Source organism: Lithobates pipiens, unplaced genomic scaffold, assembly GCF_037356315.1.
Source record: "Lithobates pipiens isolate NorthernLeopardFrog02 unplaced genomic scaffold, aLitPip1_a1.2 Scaffold_8, whole genome shotgun sequence".
NCBI lineage: Eukaryota > Metazoa > Chordata > Amphibia > Anura > Ranidae > Lithobates > Lithobates pipiens.
Genome location: NW_027507903.1, coordinates 692,142,238 through 692,157,295, shown reverse-complemented (window position 1 = coordinate 692,157,295; position 15,058 = coordinate 692,142,238). Strand labels below are relative to the sequence as shown.

Genomic DNA, 15,058 nt, shown 5'->3' with positions numbered 1-15,058 from the left:
CCCATCCCACTTCCTAGTACAAACCTCCCCAATCATCCCTACTACCACCCCCATCCCACTTCCTAGCACAAACCACCCCCAATCATCCCTACTACCACCCTCATCCCATCTCCTAGCACAAACCGCCCCCAATCATCCCTACTACCACCCTCATCCCACTTCCTAGTACAAACCTCCCCCAATCATCCCTACTACCACCCCCATCTCACCTCCTAGCACAAACCACCCCCAATCATCCCTACTACCACCCCCATCCCATCTCCTAGCACAAACCGCCCCCAATCATCCCTACTACCACCCTCATCCCACTTCCTAGTACAAACCTCCCCCAATCATCCCTACTACCACCCCCATCTCACCTCCTAGCACAAACCACCCCCAATCATCCCTACTACCACCCCCATCCCACTTCCTAGCACAAACCTCCCTCAATCATCCCTACTACCACCCTCATCCCACTTCCTAGCACAAACCTCCCTCAATCATCCCTACTACCACCCTCATCCCACTTCCTAGCACAAACCTCCCTCAATCATCCCTACTACCACCCTCATCCCACTTCCCAGCAAAAACCTCCCCCAATCATCCCTACTACCACCCCCATCTCACCTCCTAGCACAAACCACCCCCAATCATCCCTACTACCACCCCCATCCCATCTCCTAGCACAAACCGCCCCCAATCATCCCTACTACCACCCTCATCCCACTTCCTAGTACAAACCTCCCCCAATCATCCCTACTACCACCCCCATCTCACCTCCTAGCACAAACCACCCCCAATCATCCCTACTACCACCCCCATCCCATCTCCTAGCACAAACCGCCCCCAATCATCCCTACTACCACCCCCATCCTACTTCCTAGCACAAACCACCCCCAATCATCCCTACTACCACCCCCATCCCATCTCCTAGCACAAACCACCCCCAATCATCCCTACTACCACCCCCATCCCACTTCCTAGCACAACCCACCCCCAATCATCCCTACTACCACCCCCATCCCACTTCCTAGCACAAACCTCCCCCAATCATCCCTACTACCACCCCCATCCCACTTCCTAGCACAAACCTCCCCCAATCATCCCTACTACCACCCCCATCTAACCTCCTAGCACAAGCCACCCCCAATCATATCTACTGCCACCCCCATCTCATCTCCTAGCACAAACCGCCCCCAATCATCCCTACTACCACCCCCATCCCACTTCCTAGCACAAACCACCCCCAATCATTCCTACTACCACCCCATCCCACTTCCTAGTACAAACCTCCCCCAATCATCCCTACTACCACCCCCATCCCACTTCCTAGCACAAACCTCCCCCAATCATCCCTACTACCACCCCCATCCCACTTCCTAGCACAAACCACCCCCAATCATCCCTACTACCACCCTCATCCCACTTCCTAGCACAAACCACCCCCAATCATCCCTACTACCACCCCCATCCCATCTCCTAGCACAAACCACCCCCAATCATCCCTACTACCACCCCCATCCCACTTCCTAGTACAAACCTCCCCCAATCATCCCTACTACTACCACCCCCATCCCATTTCCTAGCACAAACCTCCCCCAATCATCCCTACTACCACCCCCAATCATCCCTACTACCACCCCCAATCATCCCTACTACCACCCCTATCCCACATCCTAGCACAAACCTCCCCCAATCATCTCTACTACCACCCCCATCCCATTTCATAGCACAAACCACCCCCAATAATCCCTACTAGCACCCCCCCCGCCAAAAAAAGAAAGAAATTGGGCACCAACCTGCACGATTACCCCTTAAGCATTAATTCCCCCTCCTCACAGTACAAATCCATCCCCCTGCTTAAATTCGCTCTCCCAACACAAATTTCTGCCCCCTCCATCCCCCAAATTACCCCTCCCAAAAAATGCCCCCTACAAGTATGCATTCTCCCCCCAAACTCCAAATCCCCCTATTGGCACAAATCCTCCACCCCTCAAATTTTCCCTCCAAGTACACATTCTCTCCTCCCTACACCCCACACAATTCTCCCTTAATCACCACTCCTAGCCCCCCCCCCCCCCAATTATTTTCCCTCTGAGAACAATTATTACCCTCTGCTGCTCCCTCCCCCTCACATTCCTCCTCCCAACACTAATTCCCTCCTCGCTTAATCTTCTCACGGTGTCCCCCCCCCCCCCCCCAGGGAACCATTCCCTCCCGTCCACCCCTTGTTCTAGCCCTGCTTATACAGGTGGGTGCCACTTACTGGTCTTGGCATGCCCCTCCTGCTCGCACACAATGTACAGGAAGCGGGGGCTCTCCGGACAGAATGGCAGCAGCACTGACTGCAGAGCAGCTGGGATCAGAGTCACCCAGAAGAGGACCGGCCACCGAGAGCTTGTGCCCAGGAACACATCCAGACCCAGGACCTGAGAAAACGAGACACAAAGGTGAAGAAAAGAGGTGGGGGAGACCATGAGGACAGAGAACGAGGACCATCCATCAGATTACCTGAGCCACAAGAATACCGATGACCAGCGATAGCTGGTGGAGGGTGCCCAGCGCCCCTCGCAGGTGTGTTGGGGAAATTTCTCCTACATACATTGGAACCAACCCAGAGGCCAGACCTGGCATAACACAGAGAAGGTTTTACTGAGATATCACGAGGAGGTGATGGAACAAATGAAGCAAAGAGAAGGACCAACAGATTTGTGTTACATTACATGACCAAGAAATATTCGAACACGCTCATAGTATGTGAGCCGACCCTCAAACTATTTATGTCATGTGGTCACGCACCCTCTATCCCGAAAGCTGGCGATGTCATGTTGGCAATGTGGTGATATCACGTGACCAATGTTGAGGAAGGTCTACAAGGACCTCTCTTGGACAATAGAGTCCAATAGGTGGCCTGCATTTTCATCGTACTGTGTGATATCTAGGGATGGCCTTGCGGTTCGCCCCGGCGCTTGGTTCGTGGTGAATTTTGCGGGTCGCGATTCGCCAAACCGGTGGACTTCTGGCGCTGTTCGTGCGGCGGACATATGCGTTTACATTGTGAAAGAACTTTGACCCATGATGACACATCCATCATGGGGTACAGGACAGCCAATGGAAACATTTCAGCACATGGACAATTGGACATTCCCCCTAACTTATAAATAGACCTGATCTGGCGGCCATTTTACATTCTGTCTTATGTCAGTGTAGGGACAGGACGCTGTGTGCAGCAGGGAGAGACTGTAGTGACACAAATCACTAGCTATTAGGTCCACAAAAGTCCTTTTAAGGACTGGTATAGGTGTAGTACAGTATATAGGGTTCTGGTGCACGGCTGCTGACTTCTGTGCTGCTGATTGCTGAGTGCACTGCTGACCGATTCTGCAGCTGTCTTTTGTCAGTGTAGGGAGGGACAGGACGCTGTGTGGAGCAGGGACAGTCAGTTTAATCACTATCTATTACTATTAGGTCCACAAAGGTCCTTTTAAGGACTGGTATAGGTGTACAGTATATAGGGTTGTACACGTATAATATACTTTCTTTCAAATATAGAAAGCCTATTATACTTGACTGCTGTGCTGAGTGCTGCCCGATTCTGCAGCTGTCTTTTATCAGTGTAGGGACTGAGGGACAGTCTGCAAATCACTAGCTACTAGGTCCACAAAGGTCCTTTTAAGGACTGGTATAGGTGTACTATTTGGTGTGCAGTATATAGGGGTGTAATACACGTATAAAATACTTGCACATATAGAAAGCATAGTGCTCTCTATCATGTGCTGGTGTCAGTGCTCTCTATCACGGTGCTGGTGTCAGTGCTCTCTATCACGGTGCTGGTGTCAGTGCTCTCTATCACGTGCTGGTGTCAGTGCTCTCTATCACGGTGCTGGTGTCAGTGCTCTCTATCCTCGGTGCTGGTGTCAGTGCTCTCTATCTCGGTGCTGGTGTCAGTGCTCTCTATCACGGTGCTGGTGTCAGTGCACTCTATCACGGTGCTGGTGTCAGTGCACTCTATCACGGTGCTGGTGTCAGTGCTCTCTATCACGGTGCTGGTGTCAGTGCTCTCTATCACGGTGCTGGTGTCAGTGCTCTCTATCACGTGCTGGTGTCAGTGCTCTCTATCACGGTGCTGGTGTCAGTGCTCTCTATCCTCGGTGCTGGTGTCAGTGCTCTCTATCTCGGTGCTGGTGTCAGTGCTCTCTATCACGGTGCTGGTGTCAGTGCACTCTATCACGGTGCTGGTGTCAGTGCTCTCTATCACGGTGCTGGTGTCAGTGCTCTCTATCCTCGGTGCTGGTGTCAGTGCTCTCTATCTCGGTGCTGGTGTCAGTGCTCTCTATCTCGGTGCTGGTGTCAGTGCTCTCTATCTCGGTGCTGGTGTCAGTGCTCTCTATCTCGGTGCTGGTGTCAGTGCTCTCTATCACGGTGCTGGTGTCAGTGCTCTCTATCACGGTGCTGGTGTCACTGCTCAGTCTCTATTGCGGTGCTGGTTTCAGACAGTGAGGGAGATAGCAGCGGAGAAGCCAATCAGCAGGCAGTGCCAGCACCATGGCTGAGGATCAGCACTGGACTGGCACCTCCGGACCACCGCAGTGGAGCCCTGCATAGGTGGGGGTAAGGGCCGGGCAGAGGGAAGGGCTCAAGCACAGGTTGACACACTGGGACACTGGCCCAGGACTGCGCTGCCCTGACTGTGGCACTGATCATCTCCTGTACCCCCTTCATATCCTACCCTGACCTTCCCTCTCCTCCATGGCCTTCATGCGCTCCTGAGTCCTGAATTGTCAAAATTTCCCATATAAAAAAAAGAATGCTTGTAGTTGTCGATCCCAGATTCACCTCATACATGTGTTGTGTCATTGGCCATGTGGTGGGACTATGTGTACACAGCTAGTAATTATTTTGTGGCTGAAAATATGACCTGGAGGTTTTTAAGGTTCGCCTCCCATTAAAGTCAATGGGATCCGCCGCAAACTTTGCGTTTGCGGTTCGCTTTCGCGAAACGTCCCGTCAGAAGTTCGTCCATCACTAGTGATATCTTCCAATGGTCTGTTTTTCGCCTTTCCTACCTGAATATACTCCAATAATGAACCTTCCCAGGATCATCATCTCATACGACTGGCTGATCTGACATAGTCCCATCATGGCCCCACCAATGAAGGCGAAGATGTTATTCACAATCATGGCTTTCTTCCTGTTCAGGGATGGAAGAAAAGAAAAACAAAACACGATCAGCACAGAAAACTGAGACTCCATTTTCCAAATTTGATTGAAAGCTTCTGGTACAACTTTCACATCATCATAATGATCTGTAATTCTACTTATCCAGTCCTGGAATGTACTGACTGATCCGACTGCATGGCCAGGAAGATTATTTCCAGGATCACCTCAATGCTCACTGGACAATACTGTTCAATGCTCAGTGAGGAGGTGGAGGAGACACAGGAAACTACCATAAACCTGGAAATTACTGTCTAATTCCTGGATGTACTGTTTGACAGGGGTGCCTAAACCAAAATATTGGCTGAATGGAAACACCAATTTTTTTAGGCATGTAAACAGTAAATACGATCTACCAAAACTAATTATACATCGTCCTGGCTCCTCCTTCCCTCGTATTCTCCATATTCCCTGATCTCCGTGTACATCGTCCTGGCTCCCCCTTCCCTGATCTCTATATACATCGTCCTGGCTCCCCCTCCCCTCGTATTCTCCATATTCCCTGATCTCCGTGTACATCGTCCTGGCTCCCCCTTCCCTGATCTCTATATACATCATCCTGACTCCCCCTCCCCTCGTATTCTCCATATTGCCTGATCTCCGTGTACATCGTCCTGGCTCCCCCTTCCCTGATCTCTATATACATCGTCCTGACTCCCCCTCCCCTCGTATTCTCCATATTCCCTGATCTCCGTGTACATCGTCCTGGCTCCCCCTCCCCTCATATTCCCTGATCTCCGTGTACATCGTCCTGGCTCCCCCTCCCCTCATACTCTCCATATTCCCTGATCTCCGTGTACATCGTCCTGGCTCCCCCTCCCTCGTATTCTCCTTATTCCCTAATCTCCGTGTACATTGTCCTGGCTCCCCCTCCCCTCGTACGCTCCATATTCCCTAATCTCCGTGTACATCGTCCTGGCTCCCCCTCCCCTCATACTCTCCATATTCCCTGATCTCCGTGTACATCGTCCTGGCTCCCCCTCCCCTCGTATTCTCCATATTCCCTGATCTCCATGTACATCGTTCTGGCTCCCCCTCCCCTCGTATTCTCCATATTCCCTGATCTCCGTGTACATTGTCCTGGCTCCCCCTCCCCTCGTACTCTCCATATTCCCTGATCTCCATGTACATCGTCCTGGCTCCCCCTCCCCTCGTACTCTCCATATTCCCTGATCTCCATGTACATCGTCCTGGCTCCCCCTCCCCTCATACTCTCCATATTCCCTGATATCCGTGTACATCGTCCTGGCTCCCCCTCCCCTCATACTCTCCATATTCCCTGATCTCCGTGTACATCGTCCTGGCTCCCCCTCCCCTCGTATTCTCCATATTCCCTGATCTCCGTGTACATCGTCCTGGCTCCCCCACCCCTTGTATTCTCCATATTCCCTGATCTCCATGTACATCGTCCTTGCTCCCCCTCCCTTCGTACTCTCCATGTTCCCTGATCTCCATGTACATCGTCCTGGCTCCCCCTCCCCTCATACTCTCCATATTCCCTGATCTCCGTGTACATCATCCTGGCTCCCCCTCCCCTCGTATTCTCCATATTCCCTGATCTCCGTGTACATCATCCTGGCTCCCCCTCCCCTCGTATTCTCCATATTCCCTGATCTCCGTGTACATCGTCCTGGCTCCCCCTTCCCTCGTATTCTCCGTATTCCCTGATCTCCGTGTACATCGTCCTGGCTCCCCCTCCCCTCGTATTCTCCATATTCCCTGATCTCCGTGTACATCGTCCTGGCTCCTCCTTCCCTCGTATTCTCCGTATTCCCTGATCTCCGTGTACATCGTCCTGGCTCCCCCTCCCCTCGTATTCTCCATATTCCCTGATCTCCGTGTACATCGTCCTGGCTCCTCCTTCCCTCGTATTCTCCATATTCCCTGATCTCCGTGTACATCGTTCTGGCTCCCCCTCCCCTCGTACTCTCCATGTTCCCTGATCTCCATGTACATCGTCCTGGCTCCCCCTTCCCTCTTATTCTCCACATTTTATGTATTCCATCCAAATTGTTCCTGGCTGCAATATTCTGGTCAACCACAATCCTCACTTACCGTCCCAGCCACTGAGACACGACCCCGACACACAAAGAGGACACCATGCCACCAATAGAGAAAATGGCCACCGACAGCGCCCACAACGTGCGTAGGTGGCCGACATCGATGGAATGAGACTCGGGACTGTTGCGACTGATGTACGATTCATTGTAGCTTTGTTCTATGATCTGAGAGACAAAATCACGGGGTAAAGATAATGAAGAACACAGCCTGCACCCCCCCCCCCCCCATAGTATAGGAATATAGGAAGTCAGCAGTGTGTGGGAAAATATCTTCCCCTCAGGAGAACTTTCATAGCTCCTTATTGATCGGCTGACACTATAAACATGTCGGGTGATTAGTATTTTAATGGTATCACGTCTTTAATTTCTGCATTACAAACACTGAGAGCTCGCAGCTGCTTCTCCCATAATCCCTGATCCCAGGACTTTGCTGTCCCCGTGTTTTGTGGCACACAATGTGACATTTTTGGCACTTCGATAACTGAATGTCCTTGTAATGTAGACACTCACTTCACACCGCCTATAACTTTTATATTGCTCATCAGGGCTCGACCCAGCCAACGCCTCTTCCCGAGGGTAGGGGCCCTCACCTCATACTCGGGGGGCAGAGGCCCTCGCCTCATACTCCCAGGGACAGAGGCCCTCTCCTCATACTCCCGGGGACAGAGGCCCTCTCCTCATACTCCCGGGGACAGGAGGCCCTCTCCTCATTCTCCCAGGGACTGAGGCCCTCGCCTCATACTCCCAGGGACAGAGGCCCTCTCCTCATACTCCCGGGGACAGAGGCCCTCTCCTCATACTCCCGGGGACAGAGGCCCTCGCCTCATACTCGGGGGACAGAGGCCCTCTCCTCATACTCCCGGGGACAGAGGCCCTCTCCTCATACTCCCAGGGACTGAGGCCCTCGCCTCATACTCTCAGGGACAGAGGCCCTCTCCTCATACTCCCGGGGACAGAGGCCCTCTCCTCATACTCCCGGGGACAGAGGCCCTCGCCTCATACTCGGGGGACAGAGGCCCTCTCCTCATACTCCCAGGGACAGAGGCCCTCTCCTCATACTCCCGGGGACAGAGGCCCTCGCCTCATACTCCCGGGGACAGAGGCCCTCGCCTCATACTCCCGGGGACAGAGGCCCTCGCCTCATACTCCCGGGGACAGAGGCCCTCTCCTCATACTCCCGGGGACAGAGGCCCTCTCCTCATACTCCCGGAGACAGAGGCCCTCGCCTCATACTCCCGGGGACAGAGGCCCTCTCCTCATACTCGGGGGACAGGAGGCCCTCTCCTCATACTCGGGGGACAGAGGCCCTCGCCTCATACTCCCAGGGACTGAGGCCCTCGCCTCATACTCCCGGGGACAGAGGCCCTCTCCTCATACTCCCGGGGACAAAGGCCCTCTCCTCATACTACCGGGAACAGAGGCCCTCGCCTCATACTCGGGGGACAGAGGCCCTCTCCTCATACTCCCAGGGACAGAGGCCCTCTCCTCATACTCCCGGGGACAGAGGCCCTCGCCTCATACTCCCGGGGACAGAGGCCCTCGCCTCATACTCCCGGGGACAGAGGCCCTCGCCTCATACTCCCGGGGACAGAGGCCCTCTCCTCATACTCCCGGGGACAGAGGCCCTCTCCTCATACTCCCGGGGACAGAGGCCCTCTCCTCATACTCCCGGGGACAGAGGGCCTCTCCTCATACTCCCGGGGACAGAGGCCCTCGCCTCATACTCCCGGGGACAGAGGCCCTCGCCTCATACTCCCGGGGACAGAGGCCCTCTCCTCATACTCGGGGGTTAGGAGGCCCTCGCCTCATACTCCCAGGGACTGAGGCCCTCGCCTCATACTCCCGGGGACAGAGGCCCTCTCCTCATACTCCCGGGGACAGAGGCCCTCTCCTCATACTACCGGGAACAGAGGCCCTCGCCTCATACTCGGGGGACAGAGGCCCTCTCATCATACTCCCGGGGACAGAGGCCCTCTCCTCATACTCCCGGGGACAGAGGCCCTCTCCTCATACTCCCAGGGACAGAGGCCCTCTCCTCATACTCCCAGGGACAGAGGCCCTCTCCTCATACTCCCGGGGACAGAGGCCCTCGCCTCATACTCCCAGGGACAGAGGCCCTCTCCTCATACTCCCGGGGACAGAGGCCCTCTCCTCATACTACCGGGGACAGAGGCCCTCGCCTCATACTCGGGGGACAGAGGCCCTCTCCTCATACTCCCGGGGACAGAGGCCCTCTCCTCATACTCCCGGGGACAGAGGCCCTCGCCTCATACTCCCGGGGACAGAGGCCCTCGCCTCATACTCCCGGGGACAGAGGCCCTCTCCTCATACTCCCGGGGACAGAGGCCCTCTCCTCATACTTCCGGGGACAGAGGCCCTCTCCTCATACTCTCGGGGGACAGGAGGCCCTCGCCTCATACTCTCGGGGGACAGGAGGCCCTCGCCTCATACTCTCGGGGGACAGAGGCCCTCTCCTCATACTCCCGGGGACAGAGGCCCTCTCCTCATACTCCCGGGACAGAGGCCCTCGCCTCATACTCGGGGGACAGAGGCCCTCTCCTCATACTCCCGGGGGATAGAGGCCCTCGCCTCATACTCCCGGGGATAGAGGCCCTCGCCTCATACTCCCGGGGGATAGAGGCCCTCGCCTCATACTCCCGGGGGATAGAGGCCCTCGCCTCATACTCCCGGGGATAGAGGCCCTCGCCTCTTACTCCCAGGGACAGAGGCCCTCTCCTCATACTCCCAGGGACAGAGGCCCTCGCCTCATACTCCCAGGGGACAGAGGCCCTCGCCTCATACTCCCTGGGATAGAGGCCCTCTCCTCATACTCCCGGGGACAGAGGCCCTCGCCTCATACTCCCGGGGACAGAGGCCCTAGCCTCATACTCCCGGGGACAGAGGCCCTCGCCTCATACTCCCGGGGATAGAGGCCCTCGTCTCATACTCCCAGGGACAGAGGCCCTCTCCTCATACTCCCGGGGGACAGGAGGCCCTCGCCTCATACTCCCGGAGGACAGAAGCCCTCTCCTCATACTCGGGGGACAGAGGCCCTCTCCTCATACTCCCGGGGGACAGAGCCCCTCTCCTCATACTCGGGAAACAGAGGCCCTCGCCTCATACTCCCGGGGGACAGAGCCCCTCTCCTCATACTCGGGAAACAGAGGCCCTCGCCTCATACTCCCGGGGATAGAGGCCCTCGCCTCATACTCCCGGGGGACAGAGGCCCTCTCCTCATACTCCCAGGGACAGAGGCCCTCGCCTCATACTCCCGGGGGACAGAGGCCCTCTCCTCATACTCCCGGGGACAGAGGCCCTCGCCTCATACTCCCAGGGACAGAGGCCCTCTCCTCATACTCCCAGGGACAGAGGCCCTCGCCTCATACTCGGGGGACAGAGGCCCTCGCCTCATACTCCCGGGGGACAGAGGCCCTCTCCTCATACTCCCGGGGACAGAGGCCCTCGCCTCATACTCCCAGGGACAGAGGCCCTCTCCTCATACTTGGGGGACAGAGGCCCTCGCCTCATACTCCCGGGGGACAGAGGCCCTCTCCTCATACTCGGGAAACAGAGGCCCTCGCCTCATACTCCCAGGGACAGAGGCCCTCTCCTCATACTCCCGGGGACAGAGGCCCTCTCCTCATACTCCCGGGGACAGAGGCCCTCGCCTCATACTCCCGGGGGACAGAGGCCCTCTCCTCATACTCCCGGGGACAGAGGCCCTCTCCTCATACTCCCGGGGACAGAGGCCCTCTCCTCATACTCCCGGGGACAGAGGCCCTCGCCTCATACTCCCAGGGACAGAGGCCCTCGCCTCATACTCCCGGGGACAGAGGCCCTCTCCTCATACTCCCGGGGACAGAGGCCCTCTCCTCATACTCCCGGGGACAGAGGCCCTCGCCTCATACTCCCGGGGGACAGAGGCCCTCTCCTCATACTCCCAGGGACAGAGGCCCTCTCCTCATACTCCCAGGGACAGAGGCCCTCGCCTCATACTCCCGGGGGACAGAGGCCCTCTCCTCATACTCCCAGGGACAGAGGCCCTCTCCTCATACTCCCAGGGACAGAGGCCCTCTCCTCATACTCCCAGGGACAGAGGCCCTCGCCTCATACTCGGGGGACAGAGGCCCTCGTCTCATACTCCCGGGGGACAGAGGCCCTCGTCTCATACTCCCGAGGGACAGAGGCCCTCGTCTCATACTCCCGGGGGACAGAGGCCCTCGTCTCATACTCCCGGGGGACAGAGGCCCTCGTCTCATACTCCCGGGGGACAGAGGCCCTCTCCTCATACTCCCGGGGACAGAGGCCCTCTCCTCATACTCCCGGGGGACAGAGGCCCTCTCCTCATACTCCCGGGGACAGAGGCCCTCGCCTCATACTCCCGGGGGACAGAGGCCCTTTCCTCATACTCCTGGGGACAGAGGCCCTCTCCTCATACTCCTGGGGACAGAGGCCCTCGCCTCATACTCCCGGGGACAGAGGCCCTCGCCTCATACTCCCGGGGGACAGGAGGCCCTCTCCTCATATTCCCGGGGACAGGAGGCCCTCGCCTCATACTCCAGGGGGACAGGAGGCCCTCGCCTCATACTCCCGGGGACAGAGGCCCTCGCCTCATACTCACGGGGACAGAGGCCCTCGCTTCATACTCGGGGGACAGAGGCCCTCGCCTCATACTCCCGGGGACAGAGGCCCTCTCCTCATACTCCCGGGGACAGAGGCCCTCGTCTCATACTCCCGGGGACAGAGGCCCTCGTCTCATACTCCCGGGGGACAGAGGCCCTCGTCTCATACTCCCGGGGGACAGAGGCCCTCGTCTCATACTCCCGGGGGACAGAGGCCCTCGTCTCATACTCCCGGGGGACAGAGGCCCTCGTCTCATACTCCCGGGGGACAGAGGCCCTCGTCTCATACTCCCGGGGGACAGGAGGCCCTCTCCTCATACTCCCGGGGACAGAGGCCCTCGCCTCATACTCCCGGGGGACAGAGGCCCTCGCCTCATACTCTCGGGGGACAGGAGGCCCTCTCCTCATATTCCCGGGGACAGGAGGCCCTCGCCTCATACTCCAGGGGGACAGGAGGCCCTCGCCTCATACTCCCGGGGACAGAGGCCCTCGCCTCATACTCACGGGGACAGAGGCCCTCGCTTCATACTCGGGGGACAGAGGCCCTCGCCTCATACTCCCGGGGACAGAGGCCCTCTCCTCATACTCCCGGGGACAGAGGCCCTCGTCTCATACTCCCGGGGGACAGAGGCCCTCGTCTCATACTCCCGGGGGACAGAGGCCCTCGTCTCATACTCCCGGGGGACAGAGGCCCTCGTCTCATACTCCCGGGGGACAGAGGCCCTCGTCTCATACTCCCGGGGGACAGGAGGCCCTCTCCTCATACTCCCGGGGACAGAGGCCCTCGCCTCATACTCCCGGGGACAGAGGCCCTCGCCTCATACTCCCGGGGACAGAGGCCCTCGCCTCATACTCCCGGGGGACAGGAGGCCCTCTCCTCATACTCCCGGGGACAGAGGCCCTAGCCTCATACTCCCGGGGACAGAGGCCCTCGCCTCATACTCCCGGGGACAGAGGCCCTCGCCTCATACTCCCGGGGACAGAGGCCCTCGCCTCATACTCCCGGGGACAGAGGCCCTCGCCTCATACTCCCGGGGGACAGGAGGCCCTCTCCTCATACTCCCGGGGACAGAGGCCCTCGCCTCATACTCCCGGGGACAGAGGCCCTCGCCTCATACTCCCGGGGACAGAGGCCCTCGCCTCATACTCCCGGGGGACAGGAGGCCCTCTCCTCATACTCCCGGGGACAGAGGCCCTCGCCTCATACTCCCGGGGACAGAGGCCCTCGCCTCATACTCCCGGGGACAGAGGCCCTCTCCTCATACTTGGGGGACAGAGGCCCTCGCCTCATACTCCCGGGGGACAGAGGCCCTCTCCTCATACTCGGGAAACAGAGGCCCTCGCCTCATACTCCCAGGGACAGAGGCCCTCTCCTCATACTCCCGGGGACAGAGGCCCTCTCCTCATACTCCCGGGGACAGAGGCCCTCGCCTCATACTCCCGGGGACAGAGGCCCTCGCCTCATACTCCCGGGGACAGAGGCCCTCGCCTCATACTCCCGGGGGACAGGAGGCCCTCTCCTCATACTCCCGGGGACAGAGGCCCTCGCCTCATACTCCCGGGGACAGAGGCCCTCGCCTCATACTCCCGGGGACAGAGGCCCTCGCCTCATACTCCCGGGGACAGAGGCCCTCGCCTCATACTCCCGGGGGACAGAGGCCCTCGCCTCATACTCCCGGGGGACAGAGGCCCTCTCCTCATACTCCCGGGGACAGAGGCCCTTGCCTCATACTCCCAGGGACAGAGGCCCTCTCCTCATACTTGGGGGACAGAGGCCCTCGCCTCATACTCCCGGGGGACAGAGGCCCTCTCCTCATACTCGGGAAACAGAGGCCCTCGCCTCATACTCCCAGGGACAGAGGCCCTCTCCTCATACTCCCGGGGACAGAGGCCCTCTCCTCATACTCCCGGGGACAGAGGCCCTCGCCTCATACTCCCAGGGACAGAGGCCCTCTCCTCATACTTGGGGGACAGAGGCCCTCGCCTCATACTCCCGGGGGACAGAGGCCCTCTCCTCATACTCGGGAAACAGAGGCCCTCGCCTCATACTCCCAGGGACAGAGGCCCTCTCCTCATACTCCCGGGGACAGAGGCCCTCTCCTCATACTCCCGGGGACAGAGGCCCTCGCCTCATACTCCCGGGGACAGAGGCCCTCGCCTCATACTCCCGGGGACAGAGGCCCTCGCCTCATACTCCCGGGGGACAGGAGGCCCTCTCCTCATACTCCCGGGGACAGAGGCCCTCGCCTCATACTCCCGGGGACAGAGGCCCTCGCCTCATACTCCCGGGACAGAGGCCCTCGCCTCATACTCCCGGGGACAGAGGCCCTCGCCTCATACTCCCGGGGACAGAGGCCCTCGCCTCATACTCCCGGGGGACAGAGGCCCTCTCCTCATACTCCCGGGGACAGAGGCCCTCGCCTCATACTCCCGGGGACAGAGGCCCTCTCCTCATACTTGGGGGACAGAGGCCCTCGCCTCATACTCCCGGGGGACAGAGGCCCTCTCCTCATACTCGGGAAACAGAGGCCCTCGCCTCATACTCCCAGGGACAGAGGCCCTCTCCTCATACTCCCGGGGACAGAGGCCCTCTCCTCATACTCCCGGGGACAGAGGCCCTCTCCTCATACTCCCGGGGACAGAGGCCCTCGCCTCATACTCCCGGGGGACAGAGGCCCTCTCCTCATACTCCCGGGGACAGAGGCCCTCTCCTCATACTCCCGGGGACAGAGGCCCTCTCCTCATACTCCCGGGGACAGAGGCCCTCGCCTCATACTTCCAGGGACAGAGGCCCTCGCCTCATACTCCCAGGGACAGAGGCCCTCTCCTCATACTCCCGGGGACAGAGGCCCTCTCCTCATACTCCCGGGGACAGAGGCCCTCTCCTCATACTCCCGGGGGACAGAGGCCCTCTCCTCATACTCCCAGGGACAGAGGCCCTCTCCTCATACTCCCAGGGACAGAGGCCCTCGCCTCATACTCCCGGGGGACAGAGGCCCTCTCCTCATACTCCCAGGGACAGAGGCCCTCTCCTCATACTCCCAGGGACAGAGGCCCTCTCCTCATACTCCCAGGGACAGAGGCCCTCGCCTCATACTCGGGGGACAGAGGCCCTCGTCTCATACTCCCGGGGGACAGAGGCCCTCGTCTCATACTCCCGGGGGACAGAGGCCCTCT

At 58.5% G+C, this 15,058-nt stretch overlaps 1 protein-coding gene across 1 annotated transcript in view; it reads right to left on the bottom strand.

Moving 5' to 3' along the window:
• LOC143962434 (solute carrier family 2, facilitated glucose transporter member 4-like) overlaps positions 1 to 7,440 on the bottom strand; it is a 32,006-nt gene extending 24,566 nt beyond the window's left edge. Inside the window, exons 1-4 of the mRNA XM_077471709.1 lie at positions 7,255 to 7,440; positions 5,049 to 5,173; positions 2,494 to 2,609; positions 2,249 to 2,411 (exon numbers count right to left, since the gene is read on the bottom strand). Of these exons, the coding sequence (XP_077327835.1) occupies positions 2,249 to 2,411; positions 2,494 to 2,609; positions 5,049 to 5,173; positions 7,255 to 7,301 (451 nt within the window). The 5' untranslated portion in view covers positions 7,302 to 7,440. The remainder of the gene's footprint in view (positions 1 to 2,248; positions 2,412 to 2,493; positions 2,610 to 5,048; positions 5,174 to 7,254) is intronic.
• Between the last annotated feature and the right edge of the window lie 7,618 nt (positions 7,441 to 15,058).